The sequence below is a fragment of the Phyllostomus discolor genome, chromosome 4, assembly GCF_004126475.2.
Source record: "Phyllostomus discolor isolate MPI-MPIP mPhyDis1 chromosome 4, mPhyDis1.pri.v3, whole genome shotgun sequence".
Lineage (NCBI taxonomy): Eukaryota > Metazoa > Chordata > Mammalia > Chiroptera > Phyllostomidae > Phyllostomus > Phyllostomus discolor.
This window is the reverse complement of record NC_040906.2, coordinates 50,768,591-50,792,076: the sequence shown is the minus strand read 5'-3', so window position 1 is coordinate 50,792,076 and position 23,486 is coordinate 50,768,591. Positions and strand designations below refer to the sequence as shown.

Sequence of the window (23,486 nt, the reverse complement as noted above, 5' to 3'; positions counted from 1 at the left end):
TTTGGTGAGACTCCTCACAGGCACCCATGCATTCAGAGCCAAACATATTCACGCGCATTTCTCACATGCGTGGTCGCACGCCACATGTATTCTTCTGCACTTCGCCTTTCCTTCCCTTGGCATGGTTCAGTGCTTCTTTGATGTTGTGCATAAAGAGCTCCCTTACTGTTTTGAATGTCTGCATGATGTTCAGTTTCAGGAATGAGTCAAGGTTTTCTAACGAGCGTGGATGTCCAGGTAACTTCTCATCCTGTGCTGTTAAAGGCGGTGCTGCAGTGAACGGCTGTGCCTCCCGCTCTCACCGCGAGCACAGGACCGATTCCCAGTGCAGCGGCTTCCTGGCGTGGGTGTCAGGTCGATCGTGGCTGATTCGGGAGGACTGGCTGGTTGCTCTTCATGACTTCCTGTCACAAACTCTGTCCTACTGTCTGATGCCACAGGACACTCTACCAGCGAGGTTGCTGGAATCTTTCCAACAACTGGAGTTGACAGTTTTACGTCCGAGCTGTGGCATTCCTGATGGCTTCAGCATGTGCGCCTCACCTGCACCTATGCTTGTTAAAGTGCACTTGTTAAAATTAGAATGGCTTGTTGGAATGTGTGTCTACCGAATACTAGTAACAGCACGTGTGGTGTTTAAGCACCGCATTAGTGTTTACAAGGTCGTCTGACAGTGTTCCATTCGATCCTGGCAACACGGTGTGAGAGAGTTTAGGTAGAGCCATCTCACAGAAAGGCCATGCAGATGACACCCCGCTGCGAAGCGGTAAAGCTGGCACTTGAACCCGCTGAGTCTTCTCATAACGCCCCCAGTATTTGATCGTGGTTTTGGCTTGCTGGTCTGTTATGTTGCAGGTAAGAAGACGGGTGCTATCTGGAGACAGTACCTGCTACAAACACATTCCCTATCATCCTGATGGTGACAGGCGCAGGCAGGACAGATGTCAACACATGTATGCCAGTGAAGCAGTGCTAGTAGTTAAACTACTGAAATACCTGTGCTTGGTAAATAGCTTTTCCCCAGTCTCCCCGAGGGTCCCTCAGCACTGCCCTGGCTGATCTTCCCTTAGGACATGGCCCTCTTCCTGTATTTCCTTCCACAGCCCAGCGACTGAAGTGGAAATGTCTGATACAACAGGGGCCTCCGGGTGCAGCTCTGCTGCAGCGTCACTGTCTGTGTTGATTCACTGCTTCCTGGGCCGTTCTGGTTGCTGAATATTTTAAATATCACTTTAAATGCAGGAGAGGAGTAGTAAACAATATAAAAGGTTAGCGATGTAACTTGTGTAAATATTCATATAGGTACACTTTTCAAATTGTATTATTTTTTTGTATCCTAGTTCTCAATCTTTTTTTTTCTTTTAAACAAGAAAGATCTCATTGCTTTTGTTTTCCTGTCCTGTGAAAGTTGGGGTGACTGGTCTGCGGCATCAGGACCCAGAACTCCTCCTCCATGTTGCTTGACCTTGTAGCCTTGACCTGGTAGCCTTGACCTTGTAATCCACGATGCAGCATCTGCATTCTAGGCAGGGGGGATGCAAGGGACCAAGAGTCGAGTCAAAGGCTCCTGTGCACCATCTTTTAAAGAAGATTCCTGGAAGCAGCCAAGCGACACTCTGTCACGTGTCCCATTCATCAGGATGGAGTTCTGTGGCAGGTCCAGCGGGTCAGGGAGGCTGGCATCCTTATTCACGGGGCCTCACGTCCAGCAGAAACTCTTTTCTCGTGGCAAAGCGGAGAGCCAGCATTGGGCAACAGCCAGCAGTCTCTGGCACAGCTGCTGAGCCTGTTGTTTCAATTATCTTGTTTAGAAAATAAACCATTAATTTCCTGTTGAAAACATTGAAAAATCTGGATTTCTCAAGTTATTGGAATGGTAAAATGGATATGGTGACTTACCAGGTGTATGCCTTTTGTCTTGCTGATTTTTTTAAGTAAATATTTTACTAAAAAATGATGGAAGTTCAAAAGTCACTTTTACAAATGAGTTATAAATAACAGCCTTTAAAATGTCATTTTTAAAAAGCACTAATATTGATGCTTGGTACACTTGGCATATAAAAGCATGCTTGATAACAACATACTCGAATTTAAAATGTTAAATGTGGTGGCAGAGTACAAACTGGAAATTCACTAGGCATCTGCCGTGTCAAGCACTGCGTGAAGGTCAGAGGATGGGAGGGTGGGCTCGTGGTCCCGTTCCTACAAGTTCTTAGACTCGGTTCCTTGAAAGGATAGTTCACCGGGAGGGCGAATGTCGTTCGACATGGGGAGAGTCAGGTATCTGACAACTCGGAAGCACAGGAAGTGACCAAATGTCACATTTGATAAGGTCTGGCAGCTGCTTTGCAAAACTGAAAGAACAGGGTTGCTTGGAGACTTTCATTTTTCCTTTTCTTACTGTATTAGATAAGTGCATTTTTATTATAGCTGAGTGATATCTTACTGGTATGAATTGCTTGGTCAGCCCTTTTTAGCTAATAATCTTGTTCTTAAAATGAGCGGGTTATATATTATGCCTATACTTCGTAAGTTTGTGTGGAATTGAACAGTCTTGGCCATTTTAAATGTAGGCCAGTGTCTATTGTAATTTTACCTTGTTAGGTGCTATTGGTACGCGTTCCTTGAGATTATTTAAATCCTTATTGTTGGGAAATTAGATGCAAGTGTTGAATCAAGGTTGCACTAAAACTGATGTCAGGGCTAGCATTTCTTCCCCACTCCCTTCTCCATTTTGCTGATCTGACCAGCCTTGCTGGTGTCTCCTTTACATGGTTGAAATTGATGCTGTGACTTCACGTCTTATTTTTTTTTTTCCTGGTAGATGGTAGAGATTTCTGAGCTGGAGGAGTTGAACATTGTGGATGATAAAACATGTTCTGCTTTGGGTGTTCCTTTATTGCGTGAGTTCCCTTGTTCTTGGTCAGAGACACGCCTATAGTAAAATGTACCAAGTCAGGTAAGAACTAGCACCCTCAGGCCCCAGCGTCACAGGAGTTCAGAGTCACTGGAGACTGGATTTAGTTCTAGCATGTTTCTCCCGGGAGACAGGAAGAAAGCTTTCTTGTGAAATTTTAGGAAGGCTGAGACTAAATTGGCTGAGTTTTGATACAGATGAAGGCAACAGGTATTCTTTGGGCCCCTGTGGCATGGATTGCAAAGCACTTCATAGTAGTTCTAGTTTATAACCAAGTACGTTCTGGTAAAATGCTCTTTTTTGAAAAGATGGGTAGATCAAAGCGCTTTAGTGATGTTTTTTCTCCAATCATACAGAAAGGAGACTGTGGGTTTTGTGGTTTCAGGGCAAGATCAGAGAGTGTGAGATACAGCTCCTGCTTTACCACTTACCTTCTGTGTGACCCTGGGCAACTCCTCGTCCTCTCTGAACCTGCACCCGCATTTGTGAAATGGTGGTGATGGTGTCCCTTTCTAATAAACCTGCAGGGGAGCACCTGTAGCTTGGGAGACGACAGCTGCCTATGCCTTGCTAACGATAATGGGCTGTTTGCCCTAATTTGCAGATAGGGTCTATATTTTTTATTATGTGATTTCTCAGAAGGTTGTTAGAAATCTAGTCTTTGGCATGTGAGATTATAGTTCATAGAGGAAAGGGAGCTTCAGCCTTTTAATCAAATTTCTGTATAAATGTGAAAACTCAGGGCTAAGGGGTGAATGTATTTGCTCCACTGTGAATTGTAGCTCATGCTTGCCCAACTGGACCCACCAGTTCCTGTAGTTAAATAGGGTTTTGGATTTTGTTGGCAAAGCCTCCTCGAGGTTACAAAAATGTAGAACCAGTTTCCTGCCCTCAAGGAGTTTATAGTCCAGTTAAGTGGAATTGGGAGAAATCCGTGTCCAGGCAAGTTTACTTTGGAAACTTTAGTGGAAGTTGAGCGCAGGGTCTGGAAGGCAAACTCCCGTGTGAAGCCCGGAGCTGGGGTTGGGCAGCCATTGGCGAGGAGAGCTTCGGTGGGTGGGGGCGGGAAACCAGTGAGCAAAGGCACCAAGGCCTCTGTGCACGGAAGGCCTTGGGGCAGGCGAGCTGGGGCAGCTCCTGCTGGTGGGCTGGGGTGGCCTGATGTAGTGGGAAGGCTGTGGTGCTTGAAGTCCTCCCCATGTCAGGTAATGTCTGAGCTTTGGTTTCTTTGTGTCTAAGCTGCTGAGACATATCTGAATAAAAGTATATGTGAAGGACTTTAATTATAGAGTGTCATAGTTTGCTCACTACTGAGGTTTGCTGCCTTTCTTGTAAAAAAGAATATTGGGCTGTGTGAGGAGTTTCTCCCTAGGGTTACAATGAGAAGAGTCCCTGGTGCTTGCTCTTACTGCTAAGACTGGGGAGGAGGGATTCGACATTCTGGGGAGTTCTCTCAAACCATACGGTGCGATAGGGCTTTACAGTTTGATTCACAAAGAGGTGGGATGTAGTCAGTTTCCAGGTCCATCTTTCTTCCACCTTCTAGCTCTTCTTTCCGGGTGGTTAATTGTTTGATTATTAAGGTCATAAATGCAGGCTGTGTAATTGACTCTGACCTGGGCAGGTCCTTTGTGAGATGTCATCCTTGTTGCCCTAAAATTAGGGGCTCCGATGAGATCAAGCTGGGCTCCTCAAGCTCCTCTGGGAAACCAGGGCCCAGTGCGGCATGGTGGATGGCAGATCTGCCCGGGGGGATACCAGGGCTCGATAGTACTCACTAATGCATGGCTCAGTGCTGCTGGGTGTAAATATTTGTGAGTGCAGAGTTCGCAAGTGTATTCTTTTAATCTCTGAATAACCAATTGCCAAAATAAGGAAAATTAGTCACTTGATAACTTTATATATTTGGGGGGCATGGGTATTAATCTGACGGTTGGCTGATTTTCTAGTTCCAGAGGAGAGAGAAGCGGGCCCTTTCCCCTGAGAGGAGTTTCACTCAGGCAGAGAGAGGTTCAAGGGTTGGATAAAAGCACACACAGCTGTTGATGCCTCCTCTTCCCCAGGTGGATCAGGAAGGGGAGCAGGATCCTTAACCAGAGAGAGAGGGGAGGAAAGGACAGAATTCTCAGCAACCAAGCCAGGCTGCCAGGGTTGCTGCTGGTGGCTGGCGGGTGGTGGAAGGGGATGTGCTTTCCCTGTTGACCACTGTTCCTTGGAAAGCAAGATCTTCCCTCTCCAGCTAGAGGAGGGACACTGCTTCTGTCTGTGGACAACTGGAGAGTCACCTGGTGTGGGGGCGGGGTGGGGGGCGGTCTCTTACAGCCAGTGGGGCTTTGTTGACCCACAGGCTGCCCTCAGGGAGCCCGGTCACGTGGAGATTGCTCACAGGGCCCCCCAGGCCAAAACAGCTCACCAGGCAGTGCCTGTGAAACCACAGCCAATCCAGCCACACAGTTGGAATTTCAAGCAGGGCGTTATTAAATCCAAGAGGCTGCATCAGTCAAGCTCCAGTGCTAGCTTTGTGTCTGAGGCTGAGGGGACGGCGATTTGTCTTCCAAATGGGCATTTTTTTTGAGGATGTGAGGGGGTCCAGGACAACAGGTGTGAGCCAGGGCTGTCCTGGGGAAAGTTTGGATGTAGGGTCGGCCTAGATAAGGCTGGAAGCGTGAACCACTTTGTGCTTTGTGGGTGGTCCGATGGCCAAAAGTGGCTCTGCCTAGACCTTCCAGAGGGGAGAAGGGGCGACCCGGGGGCCTTTCCTAAGGCGTCTGTCTGTCCAAAGCACAGTGTTCTCTGACTCGGGGTCTTTCTTCAAGAGCTCTTTTCTCTGTACCCTTGAATATAAGTCAAGGTTTATTTTCACTCCAAGTGTTCTTTCTACCTTACATGTGAGCCTTTATAAAACGTCATCCTTATGACAGCTGCCCCCTTGATTACTTTGTTTCGAGCAGCAAAGCTCTGTTTGTTACGAACACATTAACTTAAAACAGCCTTAATCAGTTGTAATTGTGGGTGAGGATAGAGGTTAAATTTGGTTTTAAAATATTTTATTTTATTGATTTTAAAGGGGTGGGGGCGGGGAGAGACAGATGTCAAGTGTTCTGTTCCACTTCCTGTGCGCTCACCGGTTGCTTCTGTGCGCCGTGACCAGGGGCTGAGCCCACGACCTTGGCGTACCCGGACGATGCTGCAGTCCGCTGATCTACCCCGCCAGGTCCTCTAATGTTTTAAATAAAACAAATTGATTTAAAGAAGTGAGCTAAATTTCTTGGCCTCCCCATTTAGTAATAACTCTTTAGCATTTGACATCTGAAGAAATGCTAAATTCTTTAGCATTTAGCACTTGAATAAGACTTCAGGTCTTATTGTTACAAACTTTAGAATGTTTTGGAGGTTCTCTGGAGGAAAACTGGCTTAGACATTCCTTTTAGAAAGTAATGTCAAAGAAACATGAAGTTTGAAAAATTACTTCATGGAATATGAATAAAACTGTTTTAAATGAATGCCTAATATAATGTTATTTAAAAATTTTTAAAAGATTTTATTTATGTATTTTTAGAGAGAGGGGAAGTAGGGGGAAAGAGAGGCAGGCAGAGAAACATTGATGTGAGAAACATCAGTCAGTTGCCTCTCACATGTGCTTCTTTGGGGACTGAACCTACAACCCAGGCAAGTGCCCTGACCAGGATTTGAACTGGTGACCTCTTGCTTTGTGGGATGATGCCCAACCAACTGAGCCACACTATTTAGGTTATTTAAAATTTTTATGTAAATGATCAAATATTGGCAATCAACTATTTCATCTACATCATAAAAACCTAGATATACAAATTGGCCAAAAAACAAACAAACTACCTCTTAAAAAATTGCTTTTTCCATGCAGGGAGTCTTATGTGTAGGTCTGCACCTGGTGTATGAGGGTGGCAGTGACGACAAAGATGTAGAGCAGCTGGGAGGAAGACACTCACTTTCACGTTGCAGGGGGACTAGGCTGTGATGAAAGTCCAATTTCTTCAAGAGCTGATTGGACTTTGACTTGCATTTCCCGGTGGCACTCTAGGTGCACCTCCCTCTAGCCTCCTCAGGGTGCCCTAGTGGCTGGGAGGGCACTAAAAGGCAGAGAGCACTGGGATCTGCTTTGTGACCTTAATAAAGGAAGGAGCCACGGTCAGGTGGGGGCTGGGAAAGGAAGGGTGGGGTGTGAGGTGGGCTCACCACCCTGGGGATCATCAGTGAGGCAGGGACTGGCAGTGGGGCATGGCTCTGGAACTGAGGGTCTGCATTCAGGACCACGGACGCCACATGACACTGGCACCCACCAGCTCTGCACAGAGTGTAGGCTGCCGGTGTGCAATACTCGGACCAAAAGCAAAGCAAAAACCCCGTAACACTGTTTTTTTGTTGTTGTTGTTTTTGTTTTGTTTTGTTTTGCAGGGAGAGGGATGGAAATGTTGACAGGTGAATGTTTTACAAAACTTAAATAAATTCTAACTCAGTTAAAAATGAAAATGAATAGATTCTTGTAGAAGTAGGTAAGGGAGGCAGTGATGACACTGTTTGAAGAAAAGGCCTGGGCTTCTAGAGCAGCTGCTAGCACCCTGGGAGCGGGAGCGAAGCCTTCCTCTAGCATTTGAGTGTTTTGCATGCTGACAGCAGCTCGGTACAACAGCTCCCTACCCGCTAAGTCCAAAGTGAAAATTGCCCTCAGCAGGCCCCACCCTGGACTCCCTTTCAGAATTCCAGCTCAGGGTGAGACCGAGCCAGAAATGGGCCTTTTTATACAACAGCCAAACAAGACAACCAAGGGTTACCAGGCATGCGATGAGAGCTAACAACATAAAGGGGATGGCTGAAGTAACCAACAGAAAAACTGGAAGAAGCAAATAATCCAGGAACGGAATGAGAATTGTGGGGGAGGGGAGGAGGGTACTTTCAGGTAAAATACCTCCCAGGTATCTGAGAACATACTAAATTCATAAAATAAGAGTAGGGTACATTATGTAAAAGGTACAATCAAAATGAGCTTTTGCTTTGGAGGTTCTAAGAGCTGAAATTTAAAATTTTATTGAACTTAAATTTTAGTTAAATTTAACCTAGAAATACTGGAAAATAACGTTGAAGAATCTCAGACCCACAGAGAGGGAAGGAAAAGGAGAGAGAAGGCAGATTAATCCAGGAGGTCCAAAGAAAATGGAAGGAGGGAGGGAGGGGATGGGCGCGTGGCGAGAGCTCCCTGGAAGTCAGTGCGCAGTGTGTGTGGGCCGAAGGGGGCCACACTGCGCGCAGGAAGCGAGCAAGGGCTCACTCACACACCCTTGGTCCCACTGTTCGGCACCTGGGGTGAAGTACAAAGCCTAAAAGTCACCCTCAAAGAAATGAAAATTAGACTTACATCAGAATTGTTATTGACAGTGCTGGCTACTAGAATAAATTAGAGCAGCAACATCAAAGTCCCTACACCCAACCTGTCCACCTGGTGAGAGCAGGATGGTGGCATTGTCTGTCTTTGCAGGAACTCGGTTTACCTTGCATGTACCGTTCCTTAGGATGGTATCTAAGAAAATAACTCAAATAAGAGGAAAACGTGGGATCCCCGGTCAAAGCAGGGCACCCCAGGAGGGCAGGAAGGGGTGCCCTGGATGGCCCTGTATGGCAAGGCAGGTGGGAGGGGTGCTCTGTGCCATAACAGGAGGCCTGGGGGCTCCCAGAAGGAAACCTGAACAAAGAAGAACCCTGATTGAATACAGGTGTGACTGGGGCTAGAGTAAACACTGTAAGGTGAAGGAAGGGAAATGGGTAGTGCCAAGAAAAGCAGAAGTCATGGTCCAAGTGTGCAGAACACCACGCAGTCAATAGACAGTAAGAAAAGTCTGCCCTTGATGCTGGGAGCAGTTTCCTCTGAGGTCAAGGCCTCTGATTCTGGTCTTGGACAGAACGAGGGTAATTTCAATGCAGTTTAGTTCAGCGCTGAGTAATATTTACCCGGTTACATGCAAGAACAGATGGCCAAATTGTGGTTCCAAGATAAAAGGGAAGTGGTGATGGCTCCGATGGTAATGTGAAAGCAGAGCTTGTGGACAGTGAGTTTGGAGAAGCCAAAAGGAGAGTTTGGGAGGAAAAGTCACAGTGCTGGCTGGCGGTGTCCCCTCACCGACGGGGAATGGAGAGGCTACACCGGAAGTCCATGGAGGGAAAGTAGGGGTTAAAATGCATCATTTAAATCTTAAAGGGTAGCAAATAGAAGAATTAAAGTAACACAGTGATTAAACATAGGCAAAGGGGCAAGTCGTCCAAAGTCTCTTCATATTGTGGGGTCAACAATTGTTGCTTAAAGTTGGTAAGTTAAGAATAAATGTATAATCTTAGTATCTAGAGCTAAAGAGTTAGGAGTCTGTTGCTTTCCACTATAAGTTCTTTCTTTTTGATTTATATTTAACAAAAATTAAAAACTGAGTTTGAAGATAGGTTAATGTAGAGGTGACGGTTGAAATTGTGATGCCATCTTTTAATTTTTTAAGACTTAATAGGGACAAACTAAGAAGGCTGTGTTTTAAGTTAAGCAATAATAGTGTCCTTGTTCTGATGGAGCAGTATTTCACATTTCCTGAGACAGAGTTGCATGGCTGGGGGCAGCGTCTTTAATCCTTGAGGAAATGAATTATTGCCAAAAACAATGAAGCGAAGCTGTTATTGTCCTCAGAGCTTGAAGAGTGCCCCAACATTTAAGGCTTTTGGTTGAAGCAGTTATGTAAAAGTATATTAACTGGGTGAGAACTTGACAGTAAGAAACAGGAGTTGGCCTGGTTGAAGAAGTTTGAATGAAGTAACCTTGTATGACTGGGGATCCTGAATCTTTGTGCCAAGAATTCTGATCTAGGCTCAAAGACCTGAATTTATATAATATGCTCAGTTATTGTCTCACTTGTGTAGTTTGTGGTTAGCCTTTTACATTGTGTTTTACTGTCTCAACTTTTATTATCATTCCTCATCAGCTTTGTCTTACATTCTAAATGTGGGTTTCCGATCTGTGGGAATCCCCAGGCAGTTTTTATGCAGTGCAGTTTACAACAGTGGAGGTGAGTGTCCACTGGTCGTGTGGAAACAATCTGGGCAGTAATTTTTCCTGTGCCTTTTGGTGTCTAACACAATCTTAGTGCAGCCCCAGTTCTTACCCTTTGGTGCAGTTTACCTTTTGGCCTGATATGGAAATAGGTTTCTGAGACCCTGTGCTGTTAATTTCCCCCACTTCCCTTTGGAGGTCATAATTTATATCCCTTAGTCCCAGTCACTCTGCATGCGAGTTGTTGCTATAGTTCTGAATTCCTTCATACATGCTGGCTGGGTCAGTAATAACTGAATAGCTCTGGCAGCTGCTGCCGTGGGTACCCCGCTGGTGCCCAGAGAGTGCCTGCTGCTCACCCTGAAGCCAGCATCAAAGAGCACTGGGGGCAAAGGAAAGAAAGCTGGGATTTGGGCAGAAACTCAGTTTTGGCATGGCCTGAGGGATCCCCGAGATGCAGACCGTCCCTCCTGGCGCTGCACCCTCTGCTAGCTCAGGAGCTAGCTGTGTTCCCAGTGGCTTAGACCAACGCCCAGGCCCTGAAGGACTTAGAATGGGAAGCACATGGGCTGCACCAGGGCCGGTGTGACTGTCTGGTCTCTGCCAGAAACAGCCTCAGCCAGTGGGCTGTGCCCTCCTGCGATTAAGGCTGGTTCTAAGCAGAATTAAGAGTTTGCTTATTTCCTGAACCAGAGAAGGCAGCTTTACCTTGAGAATTAAGACATCTGCCAATTGCAGAGTTTGGTTGGGGTGACTCTCTTCTCCCATCAAGGTGCTTCCCTACTTTTCCATGACTCCGATTTTTATTTAACTTAATTCCACCCCCTCCCCATCATTGTTTTCCTGTGTGTGTGGTCCCAGGGACACCCCCTCACCCCATCACTGTCTGTTTTTCCTCCTGCCTGGGGCCTGAGGCCATAGAGCAGCCCCGCCTTCCTCCATCCCTGGATGGGACAGATTCCACAGTGGGCTCACTGCACCAGCTGTCCAGGACCTGCAGGACCCCTGTCTCCTGCTGCTGCCCCCCTGCTGCGTGGTCTGCTCTCATCTGCAGTAGCCTCAAGTAAAGTGGGCACATTTCTTGAACTACAAGTGTGTGGCACTTTTAGCACATGTGAAATTTTGCTGCCCCAGCTCTTATAAGCAGCCAGCAAGGTGGATTTAAGTGCCTACTGTTTGTCATGCATGTTAAAGGCTTGCCTTGGCTTCTGAGGGGAAGGGGCCGAGTGGAAGATGGAGGTGCCAAGGAAGGAGAAACCCTAAGACACAGCCAGGAGACAAGGGGCTGGAGGAAGCGCTGCTCTGTACACGGAGCAATTTCTGCAGCTTTTTAGCCACGTGACATGTGGAAGCACCTGTCCCTGCAGGGCACAACAGGCAGCGGAAACATGGGCCTCCGCGGGCTCCTATCTCTGACCTGTTCCCACACCAGGCTGTCCACCCCCAACCCATCTTGGTGTGTCACACCGATTCTTGCTCCTGCTTTTCTTCTGGCTCCTTCCCTCTCAGCCTCTGCACAGGCTGAGTTCCTCACCTGGCCCCTGCAGCTCCACCTGCATTTCCGGGTGATGCCCTTCCTTGCAGGCTGGCTTTGGCCCCCTCTGGCCCACCCTCCCCTTTTCTCTACCTGTCCCTTAGGATCTGGCTCCCCAGGGGACAGGTTGGTGGGGGAAGGGGTGAGTCTTTAGTTATATTAGGAGGCTCTTGAATGTTGGTGGAATGAATAAGAGAGGGAATGAGAGAGTACAGTAAACAGGAAGCAGCAAGTTCTGTACCTGCCCTAGGTAGCTTGCCAGCCTCCTTGGGTGTGGACAAGGAGGAGACGAGGTGGTCAGAAAAGACACACAGTAATAACCTTGGAACTCGGGGCTGTTCCTTCCAGCCTTCCGGTTGGAGTTCTTGCCCTTTGCAGGAAATCTCTTCCCCAATCTTCACCCCACCCAGCTGCAATCATGCTCTTGATTCTGCCTCCCTCCGCCTTTCGGAATTTAGCCTTTCATACGGAGAGTGCTTGTTTCAGTGTTTTTCTTCTCTGTAGGTTTTGCCCTTTTAGCTAGGTTGTAAATGCCTTAAAATCCTGAGTTTTATTTCTTAGGAAGCATTTTAAAAGCATGGAGAAAACATGGTTCCAAAGCAATCTTTGTCCTGGCTACCAACTAGCTGTGAGACTGTAGGGCCAAGAAATTACCCTCCTTCCGGAGGCCTCTGTTTTCCCCTCTGTGGAGTTAGAGGCCAGGCACTCTCTCTGGTCCTTCCAGTGCTCACTCCCTGTGACTCTGATTCTGACCCCTGCACCTTGCTTATAGCCCCCGAACCTGGGACAGGGTTCCAATCTCGTATCCGCCAGGTAACTGAACTTGTTCACTCACAGTGGAGGCCAGTTCACCTCTCAGCTGTTTGTCGGAGCTCATGGATCAGAGACATTAGAGGAACAGGTGCGGGGCAGCTTGATGGAGGCCCCTGTGGCCCCTGGTCTTGCCCTTGCCAGTCCAGGCACAAAGGACCCCACCTCCGTCCTGCTCAGTCTCAGTTCCAGTTCTGTACCTTGGTGTGATTTATTTTGTTCTTCAAATGTGGAGGCTGACTCTGTGACCAGCCTGGGGTCTGGGAGGAAGGATGGTGTTAGGGATGCGGGTCCCCACGCAAGCCAAACCTCACTGGGTCTGTAAGACATTGCTTCATGGTCCTCCCTGGGTGGCATCTGGTTCCCTCTGTTTTCTGAGTGCACTTTCTGCTTGTTGGACCATTGCATCACACTGGTTTAAAAAAAACACATGCATTAAAACCTTCGCTGGGCTCACAGCAGAGACAGCTGTGGTAGGGTCTGTTTGGTTTGTGAGGTTTGTTTTTTTTCTTCTGCACCTGAGATTTGTAGATTTCTCAAAGGCAGGAGTGGGTGATTTCCCGTTTGGGGGAGTTTGTTGTTTGTTCATATTGGCTTTCTCCTGCCCTTTTCCCAAGCTCCAGCCTCATTGCTCTGTCCAATCGGGTGTGTTTTTTCTCTGTTTCTTTTCCTATTTGTTCCACCAGTCAGCCAGACCCCAATGATTGTAAAACTGATGGTGAGTAAAGAGCTTGGCAGAAAGGTCGAAGGTCTGCAGAGATCCCTCCTGGCTGTGAAACAGTGGGATGTTAAGGACCGTGTGTTTGGGTTGGGGGCCCCTCACACAGGAGATAACGGGGTGGGAGGAGAGAAGGAATATTACGATGCCTAGTGTATAAGTGGCACTCCCCAGCACCTCCCCGAATCCTTTGAACAAGACTGATTTGCTGATGGTAGAGGGGTTTGTTGGAGATACGAGTTCCAAGAAGAAAGAATTGATGTAGAAAAAGGCCAAGGCTGTGAAAGAGAAAAATTCATCTAGCTTTATCTTGGGCAAAGGTTACGTTCTAAATCAGTATGGTTAAAAGAAAAACTGAGGCATGTTAAAACTTTTCACAGGTTTATTTGAGCAAACATTGATTTAAATCACCTAACTGGAAGTGGTTAAGAGTGCTGCACCAACAGGAGCCAGTGGGAAGGCTTACACAGACAAAGCAAGGAAGCAAAGAAAGGAAATTATTTGATCAGCTATAGTTTAAAGCCTTGTTGACTCTTTGTGATTGGTTGTCCTTAGGGTTTGATTTTGCAACCTTGAGACATGTACAGGCTTAGATATTTTTTGCTCACATGGCCACCATGGCATGAGGGCCACATCGGTCTAATGGCCTCCTTGTTTAACTAACTTAACACAGTAGAGAAGCTGAAATTACTTTTGAATAATACCTCAGGAAGGGATATTATTAGAAACTGACATATTATCACTTGGTAAGTGTAATGTGACTTTCCAATGTGGGACTGTTGGTTTTGACTGTTGAGTTCTACATGATGTCCTTGGTCATATTCTATGAAAAGTGTCCTTTATAACCTGAGTTATATTCGGGAGAGAGCTGCTAGTATTATGAGATGGGTGTATTTTCTGCCTGGTTTCAGCAAACCCTCTCCTGGTGTGTGGCGTGTGCTGTAGTTGTGTCTGTGTGTGTGTGTGTGTGCACGCGCGTGTGCGCGCGTTTGTGTGCGCATGCGTGCTGCAGGCACAGGACTCTGCCTTTGCCCCACCTTGCTGCCTAAGCTGGCAGAGAATTACCCTAGCGGCCTCCTTGACAAAGCATAATCTTGGTACCTCTTGGTCTGACTAACTGAAATGTTAAATGCGTATTAAACTCACCTCTCCAAATTCTGTTTTGTCCACAGGCTGCTCGTGGGCGCCCCTCGGGCGGTGGCCCTCCCTCTGCAGAGGGCCAACAGAACTGGAGGCCTGTACAGCTGCGACATCACCTCTCCCGGCCCCTGCACACGGATTGAGTTCGATAACAACGGTGTGTTCTTCTGCACTCACTCATAGTTCGCGTGGCCAGCTCATCTGTGCCACTTGCTCTTTCCGTGAGGAAAGGGGGTACAAACATCCATTCTTGGAGAGAGGGTCTCTTTTAATTGCATCAGCCTTAACTGTTTTTTGTCTGCCCTGAAAACATTTACTACTTTCTAAATCACGTGGATGCCTGTATTGCTGCCCTTCCTAAGGCTGGTTCCTAAACTGATACGGTGTGTTGATGCTGCCACCTACTGACGTGTTGAAGTTCTACAGGAGGCTGTTGAAAAACTGAGTTGAGAGCAGGGAAGAGAGTTTGAATGTGCCTACCTTATACCCAGCAGCCAAAAGTTCTCTCGCTTGCTGTGAAAACATTTGGGAGAAAGCTGATGTTAAATTTCAGATCTCTCTGAAACGGGGGCTACCAGCATGGATAAACTTTGCCCTGCTGTCTCAGATAGAAGTGTGCTGGGGAAGGACTCTGTGTGTTGGGCGGAATAATTGAGGTGCTGGGAAGCTCCCACCAAACCTAACTTGACGTGCTTGGCCTGAGTATATTTGTAAACACATGTTTTATTTTTGTGTTCTTTTTCATCTTTTAGAAATGACTTTTTTGTTACTGTTGTTTTTTACCAATTAGAAAATAATACATGTTAATTATGGGAACCTTGTAAATGTCATTCACCTGTAAAGAAAACCCCACGGGTAAATCTAGACATAATTGCTCCTTATTTAACATCTCAACATTTCACTTCTGCCTCTCGGAATTGATCAGTTTTCCTAGTTTTGTAATGGTTCAGGATGGAAAACTGTGCCCGCTGTGGTTCTCGTTGAGGAGGGCACGCATCTTGTGGGTTCAGATTGATACTGAAATGAGCACATGGAGGTGTTAGTGGTTTCTCTCTCTTTGGCGGGGAGGAAGGGTAAAAGAAATGTATTCCCTTCCTTTTTTGGCATCGATGGAAAGATCCCAAAAGAACCTGCAGCCTTGTGTTCGCATCTCCAGTAAAGAAAAGAGTAGTTTGGATGGTAGGTGGAGTTTGGAAGCTGGATGTTGACATTGTTGCTTTAAGGGCCCGTTAGTCTTAAATTTTAAAAAAAACCTCTCTACTCAGGACTCTGGGTGTCAGAGAAGGTGAAGGGCCACCTGGTAGAACGATATATTTTGTGTAAAGAATTTTATGAACTATTTTTACCAACAATCACCTATCTGTTTTCTTAAGATGAGAAGTAATCTTCCTGGATTGAGTAACTAAATTTACTAAGTAATTATGCTTGGAGTCAAGGCTATTTAGAAATCATTTCTTGGATTTTGTTCATCTGTTGGTTGATTGCCTGTGTCAGTGGCTCTGAAGTCCTAACTATGTGTATGTAACCTGTGCCGCTCTCCACAGCCGACCCTTCGTCGGAAAGCAAGGAAGATCAGTGGATGGGGGTCACCGTCCAGAGCCAGGGTCCAGGGGGCAAAGTCGTGGTAAGTGCAGAGAAGCATGTTCACCCACACGCCTGAGCGCCGGGCTGATGGCAGTGAACACAACTGTGCTTTCCTTTGGAACATTCAGATTCAAAGAGCTTATTTAAAAACCTCTATTGAATATCTCAAACTCTAGACGGTCTTAAAACAAAAAGAGCAAAACAAAGCTAGTCATGATCCCAGGGACTGTGGAGCTTGTATAGATGAGATATAGAAAACTAAGGGAATGGTCATGGAAAATGAGATCAGATCATTTTAAACTCTTAATTGTTTATTCCGAGCTTCTTCAAAGAGAAGTGGGAGTGAAAATGAGAGGGTCTCGTGCCAGACGGCCTTGGAAGTGCCCCCAGGCCGGATCATGATGATCCTTCTGTGTCTCCTTCAAAATCTGGTTACTGTTACAAATGTGTATAGAATTTTGAGAAAAATGAGAATTGTAGCAAACCTTGACCCTTGCTTTTTAAGGGATATATTATGGGAAACTGACATGGATATGGCACAGTATTTTCAGCCCGTGTCAGGAGGAGCACAGCCCTGGATACCCTGTAACACCATGGGGACCGTTGCATCTCTCCCAGCAGAGCTCGGGGTGTGCATTAGGGTTTAGGGCTATGAGGGAACAGTGTGTGCAAAAGGGAAATGTGTGTTTCAGCCATGTTTGCCCGATCCCCATGAACACGCGCCCGTGACTGCTCTCCTGGAATGTGCTGTTTTCACAGACATGCTGATGTGCAGATGTGTGTAGCTAGTGAGAAAGAAAATGAAATAAGGTGTTCCCGTTGTTTATGTGACAGGTAAATTTATAAGTAAATCACCTATGGAGTATTTGGATTGGAGCATGATTTTCTGGATGAAAATAAGACAGAAGTCCTGTAGTTTCTGAAGGCTGGATAATAGTCTTCTTAATGGCACTTTGGGGAAGATTTGCTGGTTTTGGATCCAATCCCAGGATGAGGGCACGTTTAACATCCTCTTTATTATTGACAGTTGTATCAATTCGTAATGAAAAACATCAGGTTTGTGGGCATGAGTGGGCTACTTTATTCCATCTGTTTGCAGACATGTGCTCATCGATATGAAAAAAGACAGCACGTGAACACAAAGCAGGAATCCCGGGACATCTTTGGAAGGTGTTACGTCCTGAGTCAGAACCTCAGGATTGAGGACGAGATGGATGGCGGAGACTGGAGTTTCTGCGATGGCCGCCTGAGGGGCCACGAAAAGTTTGGCTCTTGCCAGCAAGGGGTGGCAGCTACTTTCACTAAAGACTTTCATTACATTGTTTTTGGAGCCCCGGGCACTTACAACTGGAAAGGTAGGATGTGCGTATTTATTAAAATAGACATTAGGGTGACTACATAATTTCTGTTACATGCACAGTGATTTGGTACATTTTAAATTAAAATGTGTTATCAGGTACTTGTTTATTATAGAAGTAGGGTAAGATATTAACATCTCCAAATTACATGACTTCTAAAAAATATAATGATGTACACTTTGGGATTATTTCCCCCTCTACCAGCAATTTACATTAATAGGAGTAGTTAACTTTTTTTCTATAAGAGTATAATAATTAACATTATTAGTCTCACCATTTTATATTTGCCTGTTTCGTGAAGGTGCCAGTTTTCATTTTGAGGTAGCCATCTGAAAACTTAACAGGATTGAGGACTGTCTGTCAGGTACCAATAACAGTGTGTTAGCACAGACGTTTCTTTCATTACATCCCGTCTTAAAGGCTGCACGTTGGTAAGAGGAGGAGAAGTGACAGGTCCGGGAATGTTGCGATGGCCGATGGCCGTGTCGAGTGACTTGCAGACACGTTGTCTAACGGTGTCGTTTAGCTACCCTCGTGATGCAGTGAGAGGAGAGACACGTTGGGAAGGCGGGAGACTGGGCCATGGTGTTGACGGGGTGAGCCCGGTCGGCTCCTGTCATGAAGCTGAACTTTTCTGAAGATGTCAGCCAGGTGCAGAAAGCCACCGGGTTGCAAAGAACACTTTACCTGTCTTGAATGCATAATGAAGAGCAAGACATCTGATTTAGAAATGAGACTTTTTTTTGAGAAATTATTAAAATAAATCCTATGTTATGACATTTTCACTAGTCAGGAAAAACTTAGGGAAAATTTTCCTTTTCCATTAAAAAATTTCCAAGTTTTTAAATTCCTGCTAGATACAGCCCTTGAAGAGAGCCCCCTCTGTGTGTGCGCCATCCTAGCGACTTCTGGGCGTGGTGGCCTGAGTCTCCCCACTGCCACCCGCGTCTTCCTCTTAATGGTGTTTGTGAAACGCTTGAATTCAGAAATAGCCTTCTTTTAGCAAGAATAGATCCCATGCATAGTACACAAAACAATAAAAACACCCATCAATTACGTATGTTTTAATTTATGGGAAACATATCTGCTTCATAAACCCTGATTTAAAAGGTTAACATTTTTAAAAAGTCACATAGTGGGCTTAGTATATAAAATCTTATTAATGAAAAATTTTAAAAGATGAATCTTGGTTAAAATGAGGAACTGTTCAAAATATTAATTTCATTGTTATACTACAGTAAAGAAGGTAAATTGATTTGGGATTATAGAAAATATAAAGTGTCACCAGATTCATATAATTTTAGAGTTTTCTGTAGATTTAGTCAACCAAGTGAACATTCCATTTTCACCCACGTGCATGGCATCGTGAAGATAATTCATGAAGATGCATGGTGTTTTTTTAATACTAGAACAACTTTCTTTGATATAAAAAATTGCATGAACATGATTTTTTAACTCTAATCACCTCAAAAGTCATCTCTTTTTTTCTGCCTTTTTTTCCTCCAAACCCTTCTTGCTGTACTTAGTGGTAACACCAGGAATGTTTTACTAGGGACCATCTGTTTTATTTTGTTTCATCTTCATTTTGTTGTTGTTTTTTACCATTTCATTCCTTTAGGGATCGTTCGTGTAGAGCAAAAGAATAACACTTTTTTTGACATGAACATCTTTGAAGATGGGCCTTACGAAGTTGGTGGAGAGACTGACCACGATGAGAGTCTGGTTCCTGTTCCTGCTAACAGTTACTTAGGTAGGAACCAGAGCAGGCGGCACGCCTGCCTCTTCAGACGCCTCTGGGGCACACTGCTCTCACAAGCCCTTGGACTTGGAGGCTGAGCGTAGGTCAGGGGGAGCCAGGGGCCTGTGGCTGCCTTTACTGGAATTAGATTTAGGCCTTGGTGATTCAGAGGCAATCTTGACTGATGCTTGGGACCTTCCCCTTCTGACCTGGGCTTCCTTGAGTGGGGAGGAAACCTGCTGTGTCTCCCAGATCCGTCTGTCCTCTGCGTGGAAGTCAGTTTCCGGAGCGAACCTCGGCCTGTGCAACCTGAAACAGGCTGTTCATGCAGCCGTGGGAAAAATGCATGGGTGTTAGTTAGTAAGCTGAGCTGCCTGCCCTCTCCCTCAGTGCCTCTTTCTAGAGGTGCTCCGGAGAGCCACATTTATGAAGTTACTCTTAAGTGGCAAGTCGGGACCCCCATGGCCTTCCTCTGTGATTGCCTTTCTGCAAGGGCTGGCCCTGCTTCGGGACTGGGGCCCCCATGTCACAGGGCCCCCGGTGGGGTGGCACGGGGCTTTCCTGAGGGGGCTGCGCAGGCCTGAGAAGCAGCTTTGAGGACACCCAGATTAGGTCTAAGTGCCCATTTCTTAACTCCTTAGGCTCGTTTGCATTACTAATGGGTGTCCTAAATTATTCATGTGCCATTATGGTAATTGCACAAAGGCTTTTAAAGGCTTTAATTCTTGGTATGAAGTGACATAAAGAATAATTACTGTGCCTTTCTTGGAAAAAATGTAAAAAATCTCCTAAACTCAAATAGTAACCTATTTTTTTTAAAGAAAAGTACCCATATGCCAAAGATATGACTGGAACAATGAATGAAAAGGAAAAAATAGGTAGAGATATAAGAATAATTCTGAATAATGTGTTAAACATATTCTTAAAAATTGACCTAAATGTCAACTGTAATTGAATAAAATTGAAAAAATAAGTTGTTCTAATTTATAGGTATGTATGAACAGTACTGTTAATTTAAAAAATGTTTCAGACACTCCTCCCTCCCCTGAGACTGAAACCTGTGTGTGAGGGCATAGAAGAGGGAAGGGAGAAGTTGTACTTCCAGGTGTCCAGCACCTGCACTTACTGCTTCACAGGTCCCATTTGATCTTCCCAACAATATTGTGAAATAAGTATTATTGTCCCTCTTGCTGGGTGTGCGGATGGCTTTGCAGGACATGAAGGGGACATGGGGCCAAGCAGTTTTCAGTCTCAATTATTAAATACGGTTTTTCAAGGTAAATATTATCAAGAAACCAGTATTTTATTTGAATATACATTAACAGACAGCCTCTCTTCAAATGCATTGTTCAGGGGTAAGTTTATGGTGAGAGACATTCAGCTTGAATGGCTCTAGGCAAGAAAGCAACACTTCACTGGCCTGTCTCAGTTGACCGGGTGTCATTCCTCACAGGAGAAGGTCGCCAGTTCAGTTCTTGGTCAGGGCACCTGCTTGGGGTATGAGTTCTGTCCCCGCTTGGGGCACGGGTAAGAGGTAACCAGTCAATGTTTCTCTTTTACACCCATGCTTCTCTCCCTCTCTTTCTCCCTCCCTTCCCCTCTTTCTAAAAATAAATAAATCTTTTTTTAAAAAGAAAAACCAACATTTTGGTCTTTATGATAGAGGCCTGTCGATTTTATAAACTTAGTTGCTCTTGGAACATTTGGATGCGAAACACATTCGCTGCTTTAAGAATGGGTTTCCTCAAAAGTGGATGCCTAGAAAGAAGGTTGTTTGTATTTGTTACATTTTAGTGGTGCGTGCCATCCATGCACCTCACATTTCACAAAATCGGCGGGTCTGAGGAAGAAAACGCTCTCTGCTTGAGGTTTTGGAAGCTGGCAAGGAGAATGGCCGGCCAGGTGCGGCCTCACCGTGCGGCGAGAGCGGCAGGTGCCATGGTGCTTCTTACCTGGCGTAACTGCTCTCTCTTCCGTCCCTCCTGTCCCTTGCGTGTGCGCAGGCCTGCTGTTCCTGACCACCGTCTCCTACACAGACCCCGATCAGTTTGTTTATAAAACACGGCCTCCCAGGGAGCAGCCCGACGCGTCCCCTGATGTGATGATGAATAGCTACCTAGGTTTGTGACCTCTGAGATGACAAATAAATTGTCTTGGTCATGGTCATTTACAAAATTTTTTTTGATCCATACAGAGCATAAATCTTTTCATTTTCTATTTCATTTCAAGTGAAGCACACATAAAAAGCATGCTGGGTGGAGGCTCTGCTGCCAGGTGGTTTTCAGAGCTGGATTCGATTATATCGCCCTGTTCTAAACTCGTGGCTCATCCTGTTTTTCGACTCACTTCACATTTTGAGAACTGCAACAGTAATGGTGAAACTTGCCATAAATAAAACCCAGTGAAAAGGGCGGGCTTATGCTGAAATACTATTCTGCATCTGCCTCACCTTTCTGTAGAAATACTTGTTTAATTTGAATGGCCTTGACAGGGGCATTTACATTTGCTCCTGATTAAATCTTACATTTGCAATCTGACATCCTACATGAGGCTTTATGATGAGGTGTCTGATGGTTTTCGCCCCCTCCTAACAAAGGTGTAATTGATACAGATGACATCTTGCTCACCTCTATTGTTTACGTACGTTCTCAAATACTGTACCTCATCGACCATGGTTTTGTTTGCATGTTTGCATCTGAGAACCAAGTTGGTTCAAAATAACGAACTGCTCTCTGCGGAGTACCATGGTGTTAGCCTCTGTGTTGGCCTGATTGCCAAGGAGACAGATAAGTGTGGATGTTACAAATCATTTCTTACAGCAGAACCATGCGGTGTGCACTCAGTTCTGCTTTGTCAGGTTGTGTGTCTGTATGTATGATGTAAGTTTACTGTGATAATTCAGTATCTAGTTTGCTCTCCTGTTACAGCAGTTCTAGTATTAAAATAAAGTTTGAACTGATTCTTACGATGACTGAGTGCATCATGATTCAAGTTACACAGATGCTACGTAGCATGGGTTCTTTTCTTTAAGTCTTAATATAGTTCCATAGAAAGCAGTGAAGTAGCCTGCCACTTTCGCTTGTCACACCTCTCCTCGCTCTGGGACTCTGCTGTGCCGTACACGTGAGAGCTGGTGGGGAGGGCGGGGAGCAGTGGGGTGGGAAGCAGAAGGAAAAGATAGTGATGATACCAGTGTTCAATACCTCCTAAAAAACAGAGTTGATGTGACCTGCATTTTGTTTTTCTAGGCTTTTCTTTGGACTCGGGGAAAGGGATTATTTCTAAAGATGACATCACTTTTGTATCTGGTGCTCCAAGAGCCAATCACAGTGGAGCTGTGGTTTTGCTAAGAAGAGAAATGAAGTCTGCACATCTTTACCCCGAGCACATATTTGAGGGGGAAGGTCTGGCTTCTTCGTTTGGCTACGATGTGGCAGTGGTGGACCTGAACAAAGATGGGTGAGGGCCTCCGCAATTTTACATTTATAAAGGAGTCATTGTTTCTCTGGCTTCTATAGGTCTTGGGAAGAGCCAGCCATCCTTTCAGGTTAGTTGATTCAAAGTATTTTTGCTGCCAAATTTTTACCATCCTATTGTGTCTTCGTCAGTTATATTTTGGCAGCAGACGATCGTTATCCTTCCTGGGGTGTAGAGTTAGAGCTGTTTCTGTTTGTAGTTTTCACTTGTGTCTTGGGAGTGGTGGGTCTGTAATGATTAAAATTTGGGGGAAACGTTAACTAAAAAAATGACACCTACATGGTTCTGTCCTGTAGCTTCTTAAGTGACCATCGGAACACCCAGAATGTCCTGTTGAAAGCAGGGGTTGGTGGACTTCCGGCAAGATGGAGGCATAGGTGGACGCACCATACCTCCATGCACAACCAAGATTAGAACAACAATCGAGAGGCAGAATAACACCCAGAACTGACAGAGAATCTGAATGAAGGTCGGACAGCCAAGAAGTTGAAGTAGACCAGTAGAAGGGGCGGAGAGGAGCAGCCAGGCGCAGATCACGGGGTGGAGAGCAGAGAGCAGTGGGCACATAAGGCATCTGGGGCACACAAGATCGCAGCGGGAGCGGGTGGACCCTGAATTCGCAAGCGGCAGCTGGCAGACCCAGTGAGGCAGCGACTGTGGACCAGGGCAGAGCGCACAGCCCAGGATCCCAGGGAAGGGACCGTGGTCCCAGGAGAACGGAGCTACCGCCATTGTTCCCTCCCGCCCCCACCCCCACATACAACGTCACATTCTAGAGACTGGGGTGCCCAGCCTCAGTGAACACCTAAAGCTCCACCCCTCACTGTAACAGGAACAACCAGACCAAAAAAAAAAAAAGAGAGAGAGAGAGAGAGAGATATGTCTCAAATAGAAGAACAAATCAGTGCCCCAGGACTCATCCTTTTGAGTGACCAAGAGATAGCCAGTCTATCAGATGCACAGTTCAAAACACTGGTGATCAGGAAGCTCACAGAATTGGTTGATTTTGGGCACAAATTAGATGAACAAATGCAGGTTACCATAAAAGAGATGAAGGAAGATGCATGGAGAACCACTAGTGATGGGAAGGAAACTGGGACTCAAGTCAATGGAGTGGACCAGAAGGAAGAAAAAAACATCCAAACAGGAA

At 45.8% G+C, this 23,486-nt stretch overlaps 1 protein-coding gene across 2 annotated transcripts in view; it reads left to right on the top strand.

The window, feature by feature from the left end:
- ITGA6 (integrin subunit alpha 6) overlaps positions 1–23,486 on the top strand; it is a 71,437-nt gene that overhangs the window by 15,272 nt on the left and 32,679 nt on the right. For both annotated transcript variants that reach the window (XM_028508910.2, XM_028508911.2), the window contains exons 2-6: positions 14,212–14,336; positions 15,724–15,803; positions 16,863–17,118; positions 18,740–18,871; positions 22,108–22,318. In XM_028508910.2, the coding sequence (XP_028364711.1) occupies positions 14,212–14,336; positions 15,724–15,803; positions 16,863–17,118; positions 18,740–18,871; positions 22,108–22,318 (804 nt within the window). The remainder of the gene's footprint in view (positions 1–14,211; positions 14,337–15,723; positions 15,804–16,862; positions 17,119–18,739; positions 18,872–22,107; positions 22,319–23,486) is intronic.